The sequence below is a fragment of the Dipodomys spectabilis genome, unplaced genomic scaffold (assembly GCF_019054845.1).
Source record: "Dipodomys spectabilis isolate Male_0828 unplaced genomic scaffold, ASM1905484v1 ptg000081l, whole genome shotgun sequence".
In the NCBI taxonomy this organism is placed as follows: domain Eukaryota; kingdom Metazoa; phylum Chordata; class Mammalia; order Rodentia; family Heteromyidae; genus Dipodomys; species Dipodomys spectabilis.
Genome location: NW_024870758.1, coordinates 21355412 through 21371674, shown reverse-complemented (window position 1 = coordinate 21371674; position 16263 = coordinate 21355412). Strand labels below are relative to the sequence as shown.

Genomic DNA, 16263 nt, shown 5'->3' with positions numbered 1-16263 from the left:
ATATTAAAGTACAAAGAAAGCCAAAAAAACACACAGTACAGTATTAGTGATGTGCTTCACAGAACAGGTCCATATTCTTAGACAAACTTTTCAGTAATGAATCATCATGTATGGGAAGTAGCAAAAAAAGGCCTGACAGGAAATTGGAAGTAGCCAGTGGGGTACTTCCAGATAAAGGAGCTCTTAGCAACATTAAAAAAACTCAAGTTTCCATTTTCAAAGTCTAGGAACACACCAATCCTGCCCACAGGCCTCTCCATATAATGAGACAAAAATGGAGATGAGGTAAAGAGATGGGAATCATTACTCCCCTTCACACACAAAAGCAGAAATATATCCTCAGAGTCAATTATTGTGGAGTTCTTCCGTACCCCAGAATTCCTACAGACTCCTAATGCCCAGTCCCAAGAGTCATCTACACTCAACTCCCAGTAATGTTTCCCAGAGCTGAACACATTTACTCCCCATGCAGTCAAATCGCTGGATCCATCAGAATTCAAAAATACATCATCGTTGTCTTGGCCATTTATGAGTTTTCTCACATAGTCAAACAGCATCACATCAGGATTCTGTGGCTCCTGGTTGAAGGAAATCTCCACTCTGTACTGGTTGAGTTCTTCTATCAGTCCAGACATGGGAAGACCACTGAGCTTTGGATTCATAGGTTGGGGCAGAAAGACCAACAGTGACTCACACCTTCGTAGTATGTATTTCAAATCCTTGAGGAGTTCCACATCTGGATTTTGATATGTTTTCAGCAGCTCCTGATACATCTTTCTGAGTTGTTTGTTCTTATTCAGCATTTGTGTTTTTCTTCTTTCAAGTTGCTGTAAAGTGGTGCTTTCTTCAACTGAAAGTATGTCTGAATGCTTTTTTGCCTCTTCCTGCAATTCTGGAAGCAGCATCTCATAGGTATTGTTGATGAGCTGGCGATAGGTATACACATAGCAAATCCAATCGGTGACTAAAACAAGCTGTTGATTCATGTTTCTCTTGTTTTCTTGTATCTTGTCCCATAAAGATCTCATTTGCTTTAACATCAGCTCCTGTTGCTGCTCAGCAGCGCCTTCAATGGAACAATGTCTATGGTTCCTGTGCCCCGGAGACTGGGAGCAGAGCTTACAGAGCAACTCCTTTTCCACTTCGCAGAACGTCTGCTTGGCCTCCTTGTGTATCTCACACTGGTGTTCTTCAGAGCTCAGGCACTGCCGGAGGCTAGCTTTTCTAGCAATGGACACCAGATGCTTCAGAATGATGTTGGTTTTGAGGTCTCTTTGCCGCGATGGACCCCTGCAGACAGGGCACATGTCTGGAATCTCGGCTTCTTCCCAGGCAAAGCAGATACATGGTTGACAGAAAGTGTGTCCACAGTCGATGGTGACTGGGTCTATGAGGATACCCAAGCAGATGACACAGGTCAGTTCCTCCTGGAAGGCCTTGGAGATGTCCGAGTCCATCTTTCCAATCAATGCAAGTTTAGAGAGCTGATCCTCCATTCTGATGCTCACCAACTGTAGCCAGCTTCTAAACTCCAGCAGTTCTGTCGAAGTGGGAAGCTCCTCTGGATAGTCTGTGTGCCTCATTTATAGTTAGAGAGGGTGGGGATCTAAGTACTCTGACAACCAATCAAAATGCTTTTCCTTGATGGGATTAGACAAGGGTGTGTTCCTGAGGTTTACTTTTAGTGGTCTATTTAGGCATCAATATGTTAAAAGTTAAAGTCAAGCCACTGTCCCTTTTTGTTTATTTTCAGTAAAATGCTTGTAACAATACCTTCTTACAATGGTATTGGCTATAATTTTCGGCACCACTTCTGAAAATTTGACATTTTCTTCCCTCTTAGCTTACTCAGTGTTTTAGTTGTAACAATTACATAATTTCAATATATTTTTACATTCTGTGAGTTCAAAATATTTTTTTCTCAAAATTAAAATTCATTTGTAAGTTTCCTCACATTAAATCATTTTGATAATTTTTTCAAAGCCGGTTATACTGAAAAAGTTATATTAGATCAGGAAAATTTGACATGTTTTATAGCTTACAAAATAATTAACAAATATATGTTTGAGGATAATGTCTATTGTAGCCAGAAGCTGGTGACTTACTCCTGTAATACAAGCTGTGAAGGCAGCAGCCATCAAGAGAATTATGTCATTTCAAGCAGAAAGATCCTCTGGACTCCATCTTCAAATAACCATCAAAAAGTTAAGATATAAAAACTCCTTGTATTGATTTAAGCCATTTAAGCCATGTTGTACTTGAAGATGATTTCCACTTCTTCTATTCCTCAGGTCTCATGATTGAATCAATTAGCCTCTTCCATCAGTGGGATTTTTCTTTACATCCGCTCCGTGTTTCACACAGTACTAACAAACACTGCATTTTTATTTTCCTAAGTAAAAAAACTTACAACTATATGTAGTTCTAAACTAAGGTGAAAGTCATCTGCCAGTCCTAGTGCTTGAACTTAGGGCATAAGCATTGTCTCTGAGCCTCTTTGGGCTCAAGATTAGTGTTCTTGAGCCATAGTGCCAGTTCCTGATTTTTCTATGTAGGTTATTGTAGATAAGAGTCTCACAGACTTTCTTGCCCAGGCTGGCATTGAAATGTTATCCTCAGATTTCAGCCTTCTGAACAGCTAGGATTACAGGCAGGAACCACAGTTCTTGGCTCATATAGGGAAATTTTTTTAGGCAAAATTGCAACTTTTTCACCCCCATAGTATGTCTTGCATTAGTTTACCAGTATTTTTAAAAATACAGTCTCGTATTTTTGCTTAGGGATGGTCACATACACCAATTTTCCAAAATTTCACAACTGTATAGTAATTGGATTTATAGGCATGTATCTTATGACAGGCATCCAAACTAGATTTATTTTCTGATTACCAGGTTTAAACTAAGTTCTCGGAATTTATTCAACATGCTTGTGTTAGCTTAGGGCTCTACCATATATGTCACACCTACAGCCTGCTTTTACATGGTTTAAATTCTGTTGAGGTAGGATGTTTCCTCAATAGCCAAAGTAATTTCTTTTAAAGAAAAACAAGAAAAAGAAAGGAAGGTAGAAGAGATAGAAGGAGGGGAGAGAGAGAAAAGAAAGAAGAACTTGGGAGTAGAGAAGAGAAAAAGAAAAGGGGAGGAGAGAGGAGGAGAGGGAAAAGAAAAGAAACTTTGTGTTTCAACTTGTATCTATTTTTGAATAGTTTAGTCTATGGTGACCACTAGCAATCATCTTCTGATAAAAAAAAAAATGTACAGAAGAATAAAAGACTAAAAGTAAAAGCTTGGGCTACGGGGGAATTTCTCCACTCTCCTCCTATCTGACAGGCAGGTAGAAAGAGGATCACCACAGCAGAAAAGAACCAGTACACAGGTCCAGTATTATGTGTGGGTATGTTTCACCAAATCTTTTCTCCACCACCATTTTAGCATAATGTCTAATTACTCTTTGGTACAAAAGTGAACAGTTCACCCCAATGACACCAATGAGAATAGTCCCAACTCCAGAGGTTAGCCATAAGTCTCATGTACATCTCATTATATTTATAGTTTCATGCCTACAAGTCTCCTCCTAAAGTGTCACTTTATTAGGTAAAAATTCCAAGGTTTGGAAATGTCCTTGTGTTTGTTAGATAACTCAAGTTATGCACATATCCACATATTGGTAAGCAGAGTCTTTAAACTCTATCCATAAATGTGGCCCAAACTGGGGGAGGATTGCTTAGTCAGGCTGCCTGCACTCAGTTTCCTTTGGGGCTGTGTACTATTGCTTTATGATCACTCCTGCTTAAATAAAATCCAGAATTTACGGGCTGTGTACTATTGCTTTATGATCACTCCTGCTTAAATAAAATCCAGAATTTACTTGAAGTAATTTACTCTATTCAAGACTCTTTTGTGTGCCTACTAGTAAATTCTTTCTTCAGAGATGAAGCATTTGCCATTGATCTCCTTTGACACTTCAACCTGGCCTACATAAATGGTCCCCAAAGTTTTGTTCCCCTAAATCCAGAGACTGTTGTTGGATAAAGGTGGAAAGGTAACATCAATCACCTTATTGTAACTGATTTGCCAAATTCTTTCTAAAGAAATTGGCATAGGTGAGTGGGTGGGTGAGTGAAGAAGGAAGAAGAAATCCGGGAACACAAAGGACAGAGTTGGATATTGATAACTTCCTTGTAAGTAGATTCCACCACAGATTTTCTTCCAGCATTGCTCTGATGGTATTCCTCTGCCATAATTTTCCTCGTCCCATATAGCCTTTAAGCTTTTGTTGTATGTGTGATACTTGTATAGAGAGAAAAGGAAGGCCTGAAAAGAGAAAGACCTTAAGAGTGCCCAGTTACAGTGACTGGGAGTATTATCTGCCTGTGAGTTATCTGCTCTCAGATCACAACCTACCCAAGACTATCATTCATCCAAGACTATCATTCATTTCTTGAATAACTAAGGGATGAGTAATTCTATAGGGAAGCATACATACAATGATTACTTATAAGTGACTCTCACTGGCAAGGCACAATGGGTTAGATATTTGAGTTCTAAGCAACAAACAGTAAAATCCAGGCTCTTGTATGCATGATCTTCTGCATGAAAGGGAACAATGAAAAATTTCAACTACTTACAGGAGCATATTCCAGGACACATGAGCTGAGCATGTCGCTCAAGTGGTAGAGGACCTGAATAGCAAGCACTAGGCCCCTGAGTTCAAATCCTAGTTAAAAGGTTTAGCAAATGTACGTGGAGGTGGGAGGGAAAGCTTTATTAAATTGGAAGCTGGTCTTCCGGGATTTAGAAAGGGTGAAGTAGAAGAAAGAACTGTAGCATAAAGTAAATGTTGAAATAAGGGAGACTTGGGGGAATTCCAATTCCTCAGGTTGGGCTTCATCCCAGAGAAGATGAGAGCAGAATCTTGGTGGAGACTGGAAACCCTATGAATTCCAAGACAAATACTTGGAACATGATCCCACAGGAGACTGACCTCCGGAAGGGTGGAGCAGAGCAGGGAATGATCAAAGAGGTTTGACATTATTTCAATAAAACAAAACATCCTCTGTTTATTCAAGGTAAATCAAAGGAAAGGACTCTGAGAACCTAGTGCTCTGAACTATATTAATTTAATCACTTTTGAAATTATATATAGAAGCTTACTATGTTGTACCAACATAAAAATGACATAAAATCTTGATAAAAATTTTTCCAAAAATGATTACACTGACTATAAACTTTTCTTCTGTGTATCAACATTTAAACTTCCCACCTGACTTTGTGGTCACCAGTAGGTATGAGGTGGTTATTAAAAATCTCTAAACATGTCATTGTCACCATGTTTTCTCAGAAGTTACTTCATTTACCAGTAGCAACTGCAAAAACCTCATTGTAGAAAATAACATCTTCCAAGATTGGTTTTTCTACCCATATTAAAACCTACTATGGGCCAGGAGCCAGTAGCTCACATCATCTTAACTACTTGGGTAGCTGAGACCGAAAGAATTGAATTCAAAGCCAGCCTGAGTAGAAAAGTCCAACAAACTTCATCTGCAAAATACCCAACACAAATCCAGGCTGATGGTGTGACTCTAGTGGTAGAATATCAGCAAAGTAAGCAAAATCAAGCAAAAGTGAAGCCTCAAAATCAAGCAAAAGTGAAGCTTTGAGTTCAAACTACTGTACACAGAAGGAAAACTAAAACCTTATGTGGGAAGACGTATAGGCATAATCAAATAGAAGATGAATTGAAGAACATAACTTAAAAAAAATGTGTCATCGTTCAAAATGTATCCATTCAGTTACAGCATCTCATTGTCCAAAAATAAACTAGTAATTATGCACCTAAATAATATCTCAATAGGGGGTTGGGAAGGTGGCTCAGTGGTAGAGCGCTTGCCTTGCATGCTCAAGGCCCTGCGTTTGATTCCTCAGCACCACATAAGAAAAAAGCCGGAAGTGGCGCTGTGGCTCAAGTGGTAGAGCACTAGCCTTGAGCTGAAGAGCTGAGGGACAGTGCCCAGGCCCAGAGTTCAGGCCCCACGACCGGACCCAAAAATAATAATAATAATAATATCTCAATATTGTAATAATACATATGTAGAAAGAAACTTCTGCTCACAACTCTTCTGACACAAAAATGTGTGGATTTTTCCTATCAGCATTTCTGCACTTCTATGAGGACATCATATAAGAGTACTAGAATCTATTTCACATTTTGACTCTAACTGCCCATGTTAGCACAGGCCCGACAGGTTAAGGGTCAGTTGGGCACCCTCCCCCCACCTCCCCAAACACACTTTTCAGATAGCAGTCATAAGCTCTAGGTTCTCAAGTTGCTTCTGAGTTGGCCATACATGGAAGATTCCTGAAAGCTTCTGCTCAGGGTCAGCTAATTTTCTAGTAATAACACACAGAATTCAATGAAACATATTGTTTTTGTCTGTTTGTTTGTGCCCATACTGGAGCTTGAAATCTGAAGCAGGGTGCTATGCTTAGCTTTTTCACTCAAAGCTAGCACTCTACTCCTTGAGCCACAGCTCCATTTCCAGGATTTGGGGGGTTAACTGGAGATAAGAGTCCCACAGACTTTCTAGCCATTGATATTCTTCAAACCAAATCCTCAGATCTTCAATTCCAGAGTAGCTAGGATTACAGATCTGAGCCACTTAGAAGTGCAACAAGGAAACGTTCTACTTCCTTTCACAAGCTTACTACTAAGGATTTGTGTAAAGGAAACCCAGTCTAGGTGAAGAGGTGTGGCAGACAGGGTGGGGCAGGGTGGGACACTGGTACAAAACTTTCTTTTCTAGGTGCCTGTCATTCTTCCAACAACTACACAGAGGCTTTTCCAAACCTAAATTTTGAGTTTTTCTGTATCCATGACTATTAAAATGCTAGCTAGCCAGGCACCTCACACTGGTAATCCCACCTACTCTGGAGGCTGAGATCTGAGGATCACAGTTCAAAGCCAGCCTGGGCTGGAAAGTCAATGAGACTCTTATTTCCAATTAACCACCAGAAAACCAGAAGTGGTGCTGTGGCTCAAGTGGTAGACCACTCATCTTGAGCTGAAGAGCTGAAGGACAGCACCCGGGCCCAGAGTTCAAGCCCCATAACCAACGACAAAAACAACAAAAACCCAGCCATTAGTGGCTAGTAATCTCCAGCTCTCTACTTCCTTCCATAGGTCAACTCTCATCAGACCAGAGGGGCTTCAAGCAATTAGTTTCCATCCCAGAAAACCACCATAATCTCCTAGTGTATAATCTCATTAGTGTATAAAATGATACTATCACTCCAGAAATCCCAAGGTTCCTGTTTAAGGAACAGAGATGAACCTATATTTTATTATATCACAATATGTCACAATGAAGTTTTAGTTAAAAGACACTCAAAATTCCCATTAACATATTGTTCCCTTTGATTTTAGTGAATTGGTCTAACAGAAGCAATGACTGCGCTAACCAAATGAGAATCCATGTTCTGGAGTACAAACACAAAATCTAATGCTGAAGGAACCAACACAAAATGCTCCACGTAGAAACTGGAAACAGAAGGAGGCTGAGATCTGAGGATCGCGGTTCAAAGCCAGCCTGGACTTTTCTCCGTGAAACTCTTATCTCCAATAAACCACTGGTATCTCCAATAAACCACTGGAAAACCGGAAGTGGCGCTGTAGGTCAAGTGGTAGAGCACTAGCCTTGAGCTGAATTGCTGAGGGACAGCGCTCAGGCCCAGAGTTCAAGTCCCATGACCGAAAAAAACAAAAAAAGACTTGAAAGCAATATCTAAACTTAGATGTGAGCTTCAACTTCATGTTAAAATTTAGAATATAGTAGTAGTGGAATAAAGAGTTGATAGAATTGGGTGCTGGTGGCTTATGCCTGTAATCCTACCTACTCAGGAGGCTGAGATATGAGGATTGAGATTCAAAGACAGTTGGAGCAGCAAAGTTCCTATGATACTCTTGAGTTAAACACTCAAAATCCAGAAGTGGTACTGTGGTAGAGCACTAGCTTTGAGTAAAAGAGCTCAGGGACAGAACCCAGGTCCTGAGTTCAAACCCCACAACTGACAAAAAAAAAAAAAAAAGAAAGAAAGAAAGAAAGAAGGGCTGGGAAGGTGGCTCAGTGGTAGAGCGCTTGCCTTGCATGCCTGAGGCCCTGGGTTCGATTCCTCAGCACCACATAAGCAAAAAGAAAAAAAGCCAGAAGTGGCGCTGTGGCTCAAGTGGTAGAGTGCTAGCCTTGAGCTGAAGAGCTGAGGGACAGCGCCCAGGCCCAGAGTTCAGGCCCCACGACCAGACCCAAAAAAAAAAAAAGAAAGAAATTGGAAACAGAAGGAAGACACAAAATTGATCAAAAGATTTGTACTAATAACCTGACTTATGTCATTGTAACCTTTTTGTAAAACAACAAGTTTTAATAACAGCTACAATTTCAGTAACACTTAAACAAAATAGAAAACAAAGATAATATACCCAACCAAAGAAGCAGAAAAAGCCTTTAAGCAAAAGCTGGTCACCAGTGGCATACACCTTGAATCCTAACTAGTGAGGCAGTTGAGATCTGAAGACCACTGTTTGAAACCAGCCCTGGCAGACAAATCCAAGAGAGTCTTACTTCATTTTTTTTTTTTTGGGGGGGGGGGCGGTTATTTGCCAGTCCTGAAGCTTGAACTCAGGGCCTGGGCACTGTCCCTGAGCTTCTTTTGCTCAAGGATAGTTAGTACTCTACCACTTGAGCCAGCTTTTTTTTTGTTTTTTACTTCCAGCTTTTTCTGTGTATGTGGTACTGAGAAATCGAACCCAGGGCTTCATGCATGTAAGGTAAGCACTCTTCCACTAAGCCACCTTCCCAGCCTGAGATTCTTATTTCTAAGTAGCTATCAAAAAGCCCAGAAATGGAGGTGTGACTCAAGTAGTAGAGTACTAGTCTTGAGCAAGAGTCCTGAGTATCAGTATCAGTACAATCAATCAATTAATAAAATAAATCATATTCATGTCAGAGCACAAATTAGAATTGTAGACCAACTGACCACAATCACTGCCTTAACAGCCCTGAGCACTCAAACCATCAGCAGCTCTGCTTTCCTCTTCATTGATTTGGAAATCAATCCCTGGTTATATATTATAGGAAGTGGTCTATTCTAAATTTGTTAGAAATGTCCTGACTTGCAACCATGATGGCCCTAGTCTTTGTCACTGGGACTAGAATCTGGTCACTGGTCTCTCATACATTTTTGTTATTCATCATGTCAACAATTATAAAACAAGAAAGTTTTACAAGTTTCTTATGGTGACAAACCACTTACAGTTTTTCTTCTTACCTCAAAGGTAATAAGACATAAAGGAATTATCCAAATATTTTGATGAGCAATTAAAACCTACAACTAGGGGCTGGGAAGGTGGCTCAGTAGTAGAGCGCTTGCCTTGCATGCCCTGGGTTCGATTCCTCAGCACCACATTAGCAAAAAGAAAAAAGCCGGAAGTGGCACTGTGGCTTTAGTGGTAGAGTGCTAGCCTTGAGCTGAAGAGCTGAGGGACAGCGCCCAGGCCCAGAGTTCAGGCCCCACGACAGGACCCAAAAAAAAAAAACCTGCAACTATATACTTTCTTTAGTTTCATTCAGTCCTTCCTTATCTCCCCAAATAGCAATCATGAACACAGTTGCGAAGAGTCCCAACTCTGATAACCAGTAATTTTCCCTCTCATAGTTCAGACAGAAAACGTACACCACTGACAAAATAGGACAGAGTAAAAGGCAGGCCATGTGACAAAGTTTTAGGCAAGTGTTTTCTAAGTGACAAGAATGAAGTGTTACAATTTTTAAGCAGTAATCCTGAGCTTTCCTCATAAGAGACCTCGTGGAAAGTATTCATTCATGCACATACAGAATGGTACTAAAAGTTTCTTCATTTTCCACAGAAAAAGAAGCTTCTGAAAACAACCTGGTTGTATTTGCTTTTGCATTCACTGACATAAAAAATAACAAATTTTCTCTTTTCTTTTCCGGGGTATTTATTTTTTATTTTTGAAAATAAGGTTTCACTATGTAGCCTCAAATACACAATCCTCCTTCCTCAGATTCCTGAGGTGCCAGTATTTTAGTCAAGTACCAAACCCATCAAGTGATGGATATTATTGAAACTATGAACTTTTGTAATCAGAAGGTCACTGTAAATAACTCTGTTATGGAAATATTATCTTTAATGCAAATGATATTATCTCCAACTACTTAAGCCTATGTTAATCCCTGTCTTCTGTGACCACAATAGTTACAGCCAATATCCTATTTCGCAACACTTCACATTGGTTTGTCTCTACTTGTTTCATCCGTATAGTCATATGTAGGACAGAGATCCATTCTGAGAAAGCCTTCATTAGGAGATCCATTGTGGAGATACCATACAGTGTACTTACTTATACAAACTAAGATGGCGTCCACCAGGTAATATAATGCTATACAACCAACTTCATATCTATGGTGCATTGTAGACCAAGATGACTTAAGGTGGCACATGACATACCTTGTTAAAATAATCATCTCGAAAGATGATAACTATTCTTTACCTAACCCTAATTACTATATGATGATACACAAGGCTACATAAACTTCATTTGAGAAACCAATGTAAACCAGGAGCTGGTGTAATTTAGATTACATGCTTGTAACTTTACTCAGGATGCTGAAATCCAAGGATCACAGCTGGGCAGAAAAGTCTCTTACCTCCAAATAACAGGGAAAATCCAGCAGTGAAGCTGGGAATCAGTGGCTCACACCTTTAATCCTAGCTATTCAGGAGGCTGACAGCTGAGGCAGGAAATCCAGTGATACTCATAGCTCCAATTAACCTCCAGAAGTAGAGCTATGGCTCAAGTGGTATAGTGCTAGTCTTGAGCATAAAAGCTCAAGAATAGAGCCCAGACCCTAAGTTCAAACCCCATGATCAGCACACACACACACACACACACACACACACACACACACACACACACACACACAATCCAGCACTGGAGGTGTGGCTCAAGTTGTAGAGCACCAGCCTGAAGTGAAAAGGCAAGAAAGAGCTCAAGGCCCCAAATTTAAATTCTATCACAAAACAAACAAACAAGAAAACAAAAACCAGTGTAACACACACATGATTTCCAGGGCTTTCTCAAGAGTTTCTGTACTTAGGTCAGTCCTGTGAATCCAGATATTGACAACAAAAATGAAGTTTGGGGAAACTCTAAATGAAAACATCACCAAATTCCAAAAATAAATCAAAGGAATTAAATAATAATCTGGAAATTGTTTCCTTTATCCTAATTATTGTAACTGCCACAGCACACACACTACCAAATTAAATGGTGAAAAAGAAAAGGATAATTCATTCATTCACAACATTGTAAGAGATAAATTATATCAATGTGCACTTTGCCCAAATTTTCCCTTTAAAGTATTAAAAGAAAGGATAAGCAGGGAGAACATGAGTGTATTAAAGATTATTGCCTACCAGTGACAGTTACATACTAGCAACTTTTGTCCTATATTATTATTATGCATACTTTACGCATGAAGCAATCAAAGGTTAATGAATTTAAATATTAGAGCCAAAGTCTAAGTTTCTTTTTTAGACTCAGGTAATTTGTTCCACAGTTTAGTAATTCATTTAGAAAACATTGAATCCAGCCATGGATAATCCCAACACTTGGCAGGCTGAAACAGGCAAGTGTCCTGTTCCAGGCTAACTTGAGCTACATAACCAGACCCTCTGAAAAGGGGTGGCAGGAGGAGAGATAAGATATGCAGGAGAGGGCTGGGAAGGTAGCTCAGCGGTAGAGTGCTTGCCTTGCAAGCATGAGGCCCTGGGTTCGATTCCTCAGCACCACATAAACAGAAAAAGCCGGAAGTGGCACTGTGGCTCCAGTGGTAGAGCGCTAGCCTTGAGCTGAAGAGCTGAGGGACAGCGCCCAGACCCAGAGTTCAGGCCCCATTACTGGCAAAAAAAAAAAAAAAGATATGGAGGAGAGGGTGGGTGGAAGGGAAGGAGTGTTCATTTTAAGACACGCAGTACTAAATAGTGTTAAGTAGACCAAGAAGCTCTCTTCCACAAACCTTACATTCCTGAGATGGAAGACAGAAAACAAATAACCAGACAGACTGTAACAGTTTGCCCATGATGTACAATGATAATCAAATCTCTTTAATTATAAGATTAAATAGTTGCAAAAACTAAATAGGGGTGTAAGACTCATTGAAAACTGGGAACACTGTGTCCCTCATATTAATTACTAAAGTAAGCAACTAAATCTTTCATCAAACCAGAGAGAGGGAAAAGGAAAAACTCCTATGCTACTTAGAATTTCTTTGTAATGTAATCTGAAGTCTCAGCTCCAACCATCCAGATTCTCAACTCTCCCAAACCATTATTCACTAAGGTACAACTGTAACTTTGCGGAGTTGGATTGTTCAAATGAAGGGAGTGTGCTGACTTGACATCATGCTTCTTTCATGAGAAACGCAAGTTTCAACATCCACTGGGTAAGGTTTCCACACACTGCTCATAGTACCGACTGGGCAATGGTCTCTGGCTCACACGTGATGGCCACATGAGCGGTGGGTTTCACCCACAAGAGTGGTCAGTGAAAGTCCTAGTGTGATCATAACCAGCCATGACCCACCTTCCACATTCCAGAAAGTCACCCCACATCCCTTCAACTCGGAAGTACGCAAAACCCTGCTTTAAGCTGTTAAGACCGTGCTTAACCAACTTCCTTCCCTCACTTATTTGCATACATGGACTACATTAGCGTTTGGCTGTTGCTATGGCTTCCTGTGTGGTTTGCCATGTGTGATGTGTAGTTGGTGTTGCCCCAGTCTCCGATCCTTTATGAAACTCGGTGTCTGTAAGTTCCTTTGGGACTGGTGGGGCGGGCAGCTGCAGGAGGGAACACGGCACTAGGTGGGAGATGTCCACAGACACGGCTGCTAAAAATGGCACCTTTCTGCCAAAGCACTCTGCAAATCTAACCTAGCTGGAGAGCCGAGGTCGTCTTAAACTCCCCAGCGTACTTCGTCGCACCCCTCCGAGTTTCTCCGAGAAGCCTCCGTCCCCTTCCAGAATGGCTCCCACCCCAGCCTGGCGCGCGAGCGAAGATCCTTCACCTCCCACGAGCCACATGCACAAGCTAAAAGTTTGCATCCAGTTTCACTGGCGTCCACTTTTCGAAGTCTTCATCAAATAGATTTTGCTCTACTTCCCACCAAACTGTAATGCTCAACCCTAAACACGAACTAGTCCATCTTCGGCTGAAGACGGGGCGGGGTGGGGGGACCAAAAAACCCAATCACCTCCGAATCTCGGCCCATTTTCCCGCCACCACCTCGGCAAGACCCTAGCCCCCACCGATCGCGGGGTTCAGGAAAGGACCACTCTTCTCCCCAGTCCCCCAGGACCCCAAGGGCGGAGAAGCGGGGGTGGGGTGAGGGATACCCAGCAAGCACACACCTCAGCTCAATCCTCACGCGCGAGTGGACGGCGGCAGGAGCCCCAGGTTCCTCCAGCCAGGGCGCAGTGGCCTCCCCTCCCCGGAATCAGAGACTCGGCCTGGGGCTGGCGGCGAGGCGAGCCCGGTTGTCACTCGGGTCAGGCGGGGCCAGAGTAACCCGACACGCCCGGCGCGGCGCGCCCGCCCCCCGGGCGACTTCCTCCTCCCTCTCGAGTCCCTCCTCCCTCTTCCCCCCACCTTCTCGTCCCCTCTCCCGGGGCCAGACCAGCAGGCCCGGCTGCCGCGTCCCGCCGGGAGATCTGGGGCCTGGCCAGGCTCCACCGGCCTGGAACAAGCACGCGGATGTGGAGACTGGAATTGGGGCACAGGGGTAGGGTTTGGGAGATGCTGAAAATGGGGGGGGGGGGGGAGGAGAAGGGGAATATTACAACGGTGCGGAAGACGAGCGAGCCAAGCAAGGCTCGCCCCAGAAACCTAACTACGCCGGGACCCGGCGACACAGGTCCCGCCTCGTAGGGCCGCGCCAAGGCCTGCGTCCCAAGGCTGCTGTTCCGGTTTTGCGCCCCGGACTCCAGACCCTCGCCCCGCCCGCCTTGCCAGTTGGCCAGCAGAGGGGAAAGCCCGGGCTGAGCTAGGCCAGGGAAGCCGGGGTGGAGGAGGCTGATTTGCTGCGCCCTCCCCCTGCGGGCTGCCCACGCCATCTGCCCGGGAGAGCGTGGGGACGCTCTTCCACCTGCGTGCCGGTGACACGGGCTTACCTGGTTTTCGTCGCCCCGCCGCAGATCTGGCTTTTGCTACTCGCACCTCCCGGTAGGCCGGCGTCCCTGGGCCTAGAAACGCTTCTAGGAGGAGGATGAAGCCCCCCAGGGACCAGGCCTGCGGAACCCAAAGCCTTCACCCGGGCTCCCCACCCCACCCCACTCCCGCGCGCGCTCCCAGGGCGCGCCAGGCCTCCTGACCCCCGACTTGAATGTCAGCACGGGGACCCGCAGAGAAGACCAAGCTCAGTCACCAGGGGTTGGGATGCTGAGCATGGACTCCTAGGGCCCAGCCTCCTACAGGTGGGGTGGGGGGGAGGTAGAAAGCCCCAAAAGCTGAACTGCAGGCTTTACCCCCAAACCGACCCTGCCCACTGAGCATGCCCAGATAACTACAGGGGCGAGCCTGGGGCGGGGGGGGGGGGGGGGGGGGAGGGGGGAAGGCACAGGTGGGATTCTAATGGGACCCACAACCTTAAGACTTTTTTTCCTTGGTAATACTAGTACTACCAAAGTCTAGGAAAATATATAGGAAATGGTCCCAATGAAGTTCAGAATAAGAGAGCCAAAAGAGTTGGAAGGAAAATAAAAGTAATTTGAAATCGCTCCTTATTAAGTCGTTGTTAGTATGTTCTTAAGCATTACAGAATTCCCACAGTTGACCCATAGGAATGTGTTCATGAACTCTCAAATGGTAATTTATAAGGCCTAAGTATAGGGTATCCAGAGAAACAACTGCTCTTAGCCTTGGGCCCCAGATAAAAAGTGAGCAGCTAAAATGACCAATGCCTAATTTTCATCCTTGAATCCACGGAATGAATCTGGCATTGGTATCTGGGAATCTTTATATAACGTTGCATAGAATAATAATCTGTGACTCACCCCGTATAAATGCAGCGTGACCACTGAGCCCACTGGGGACTCAGCCTCAGCAGCATCTGATAGAAATACAAATTCTCATCTGCACTTCAGACTCATCAACGGCAGGTAAGGCTCCCAGGTTTAATAAACCTTAAGGTGAATCTGATAAAATACTAAAATTCCTCTAGGTATTCTAGTGGAGAAGAACCCTTGTAATAAACACTACTTTTTTTTTTTAATTTATTTAACCGCAAACATTTACCTAGCAGTTAGATTTGTTTCTCCAAAAAGAAATAATCTGGTCCAATCAAGTGCCAGTTCTGTACTTGCTAATTCTCATGGGGCAGTTCAGTTCTTGGAACATGGGGACCATCTGTCATTCACCTTTGACTCTGGTGCCTATAATAGATGTTTGTTTATTGACTTGATATCAGTGCTTAGGTGAACAAAATTTGTCTTAGGATTTATTGTGACTGCTATTCACTAGCCACTAGTAAGTCATGGCCTTCTCTCACATTCTAGAGCTGACTTGGACCTGGGAGGAGGAGAGGAAAGTCAAAAGCACTGGACAATACCTCATTTGACAAAGTTGGACCCTAAAGTAACAGAAGAAAGCAGAACAGTAAACATCCAAAATGATTCAGCAGTAGCACACCTGAACAGCCCATAATTTACTCTGACTCCTTTTCCCAAAACCACTTGTCTCTGCTCTACACTTACCCACATTGTGTATATACATCCCATCTCAATGTATTGTCCAGCAAAAAATGAAGAAGAAATTGTTATACAGGAGCTTTTTTTCATTTTCTAGATAAAATATTGCTGACTTATAACTACTGGCACAACTTATTGAGAGCACATCCAAATCTGATTTTAAAAATTTTTAACTTTCAAAATTCAGAGTTTTATGATAGCTATACTTCAAATTCCCATAAAATCTTAGAAAATCAAAAGCTATTCTTTATTCCACAAGTATTTTCCAAAGGGAATAAAATATAAAAACACACTTCCTTTCTTTTAACTGACTACATAATACTTTGAGATGTTTTTAATACTTTTTAGGAGTACAGATAGAGCTTTCTGCACCATATATCTGCCCCTATGTCTTGCTGTTACTATAAAGAGAATTCCCTTGAAAGACTTGAAGGAGTGAAATATC

At 42.6% G+C, this 16263-nt stretch overlaps 2 protein-coding genes and 1 long non-coding RNA gene across 5 annotated transcripts in view; 1 reads left to right on the top strand and 2 right to left on the bottom strand.

Moving 5' to 3' along the window:
* The window catches only part of Gpd2 (glycerol-3-phosphate dehydrogenase 2), a 156202-nt gene extending 142576 nt beyond the window's left edge, over positions 1-13626 (bottom strand). Inside the window, exon 1 of one of the 2 annotated variants that reach the window (XM_042683534.1) lies at positions 13485-13626. The gene's annotated coding sequence lies outside the window, so the exon portion shown is untranslated. Of the gene's footprint in view, positions 1-9029; positions 9098-13484 lie in introns of those variants that run through there. The other variant, XM_042683536.1, reaches the window with a different exon arrangement.
* On the bottom strand, positions 105-1457 carry LOC122110764 (tripartite motif-containing protein 43-like). The gene has a single exon (XM_042683431.1). It carries the CDS (start codon positions 1455-1457, stop codon positions 105-107), a length of 1353 nt encoding a protein of 450 aa, XP_042539365.1.
* Positions 13627-13750: 124 nt separating the features above from the next.
* On the top strand, positions 13751-16055 carry LOC122110833. 2 transcript variants are annotated; one of them, XR_006147918.1, is made up of 3 exons: positions 13751-13855; positions 15141-15230; positions 15627-16055. It is a non-coding gene; the product is annotated as an uncharacterized LOC122110833 (long non-coding RNA). The 2 variants fall into 2 exon arrangements; XR_006147917.1 differs by lacking the exon at positions 13751-13855 and adding an exon at positions 13926-14295.
* The last annotated feature ends 208 nt before the right edge of the window (positions 16056-16263 follow it).

Excerpts from the sequence above, each read along its gene's own strand:
- LOC122110764 (XM_042683431.1), bottom strand. The coding sequence starts at position 1,457 with ATGGACTCGGACATCTCCAAGGCCTTCCAGGAGGAACTGACCTGTGTC.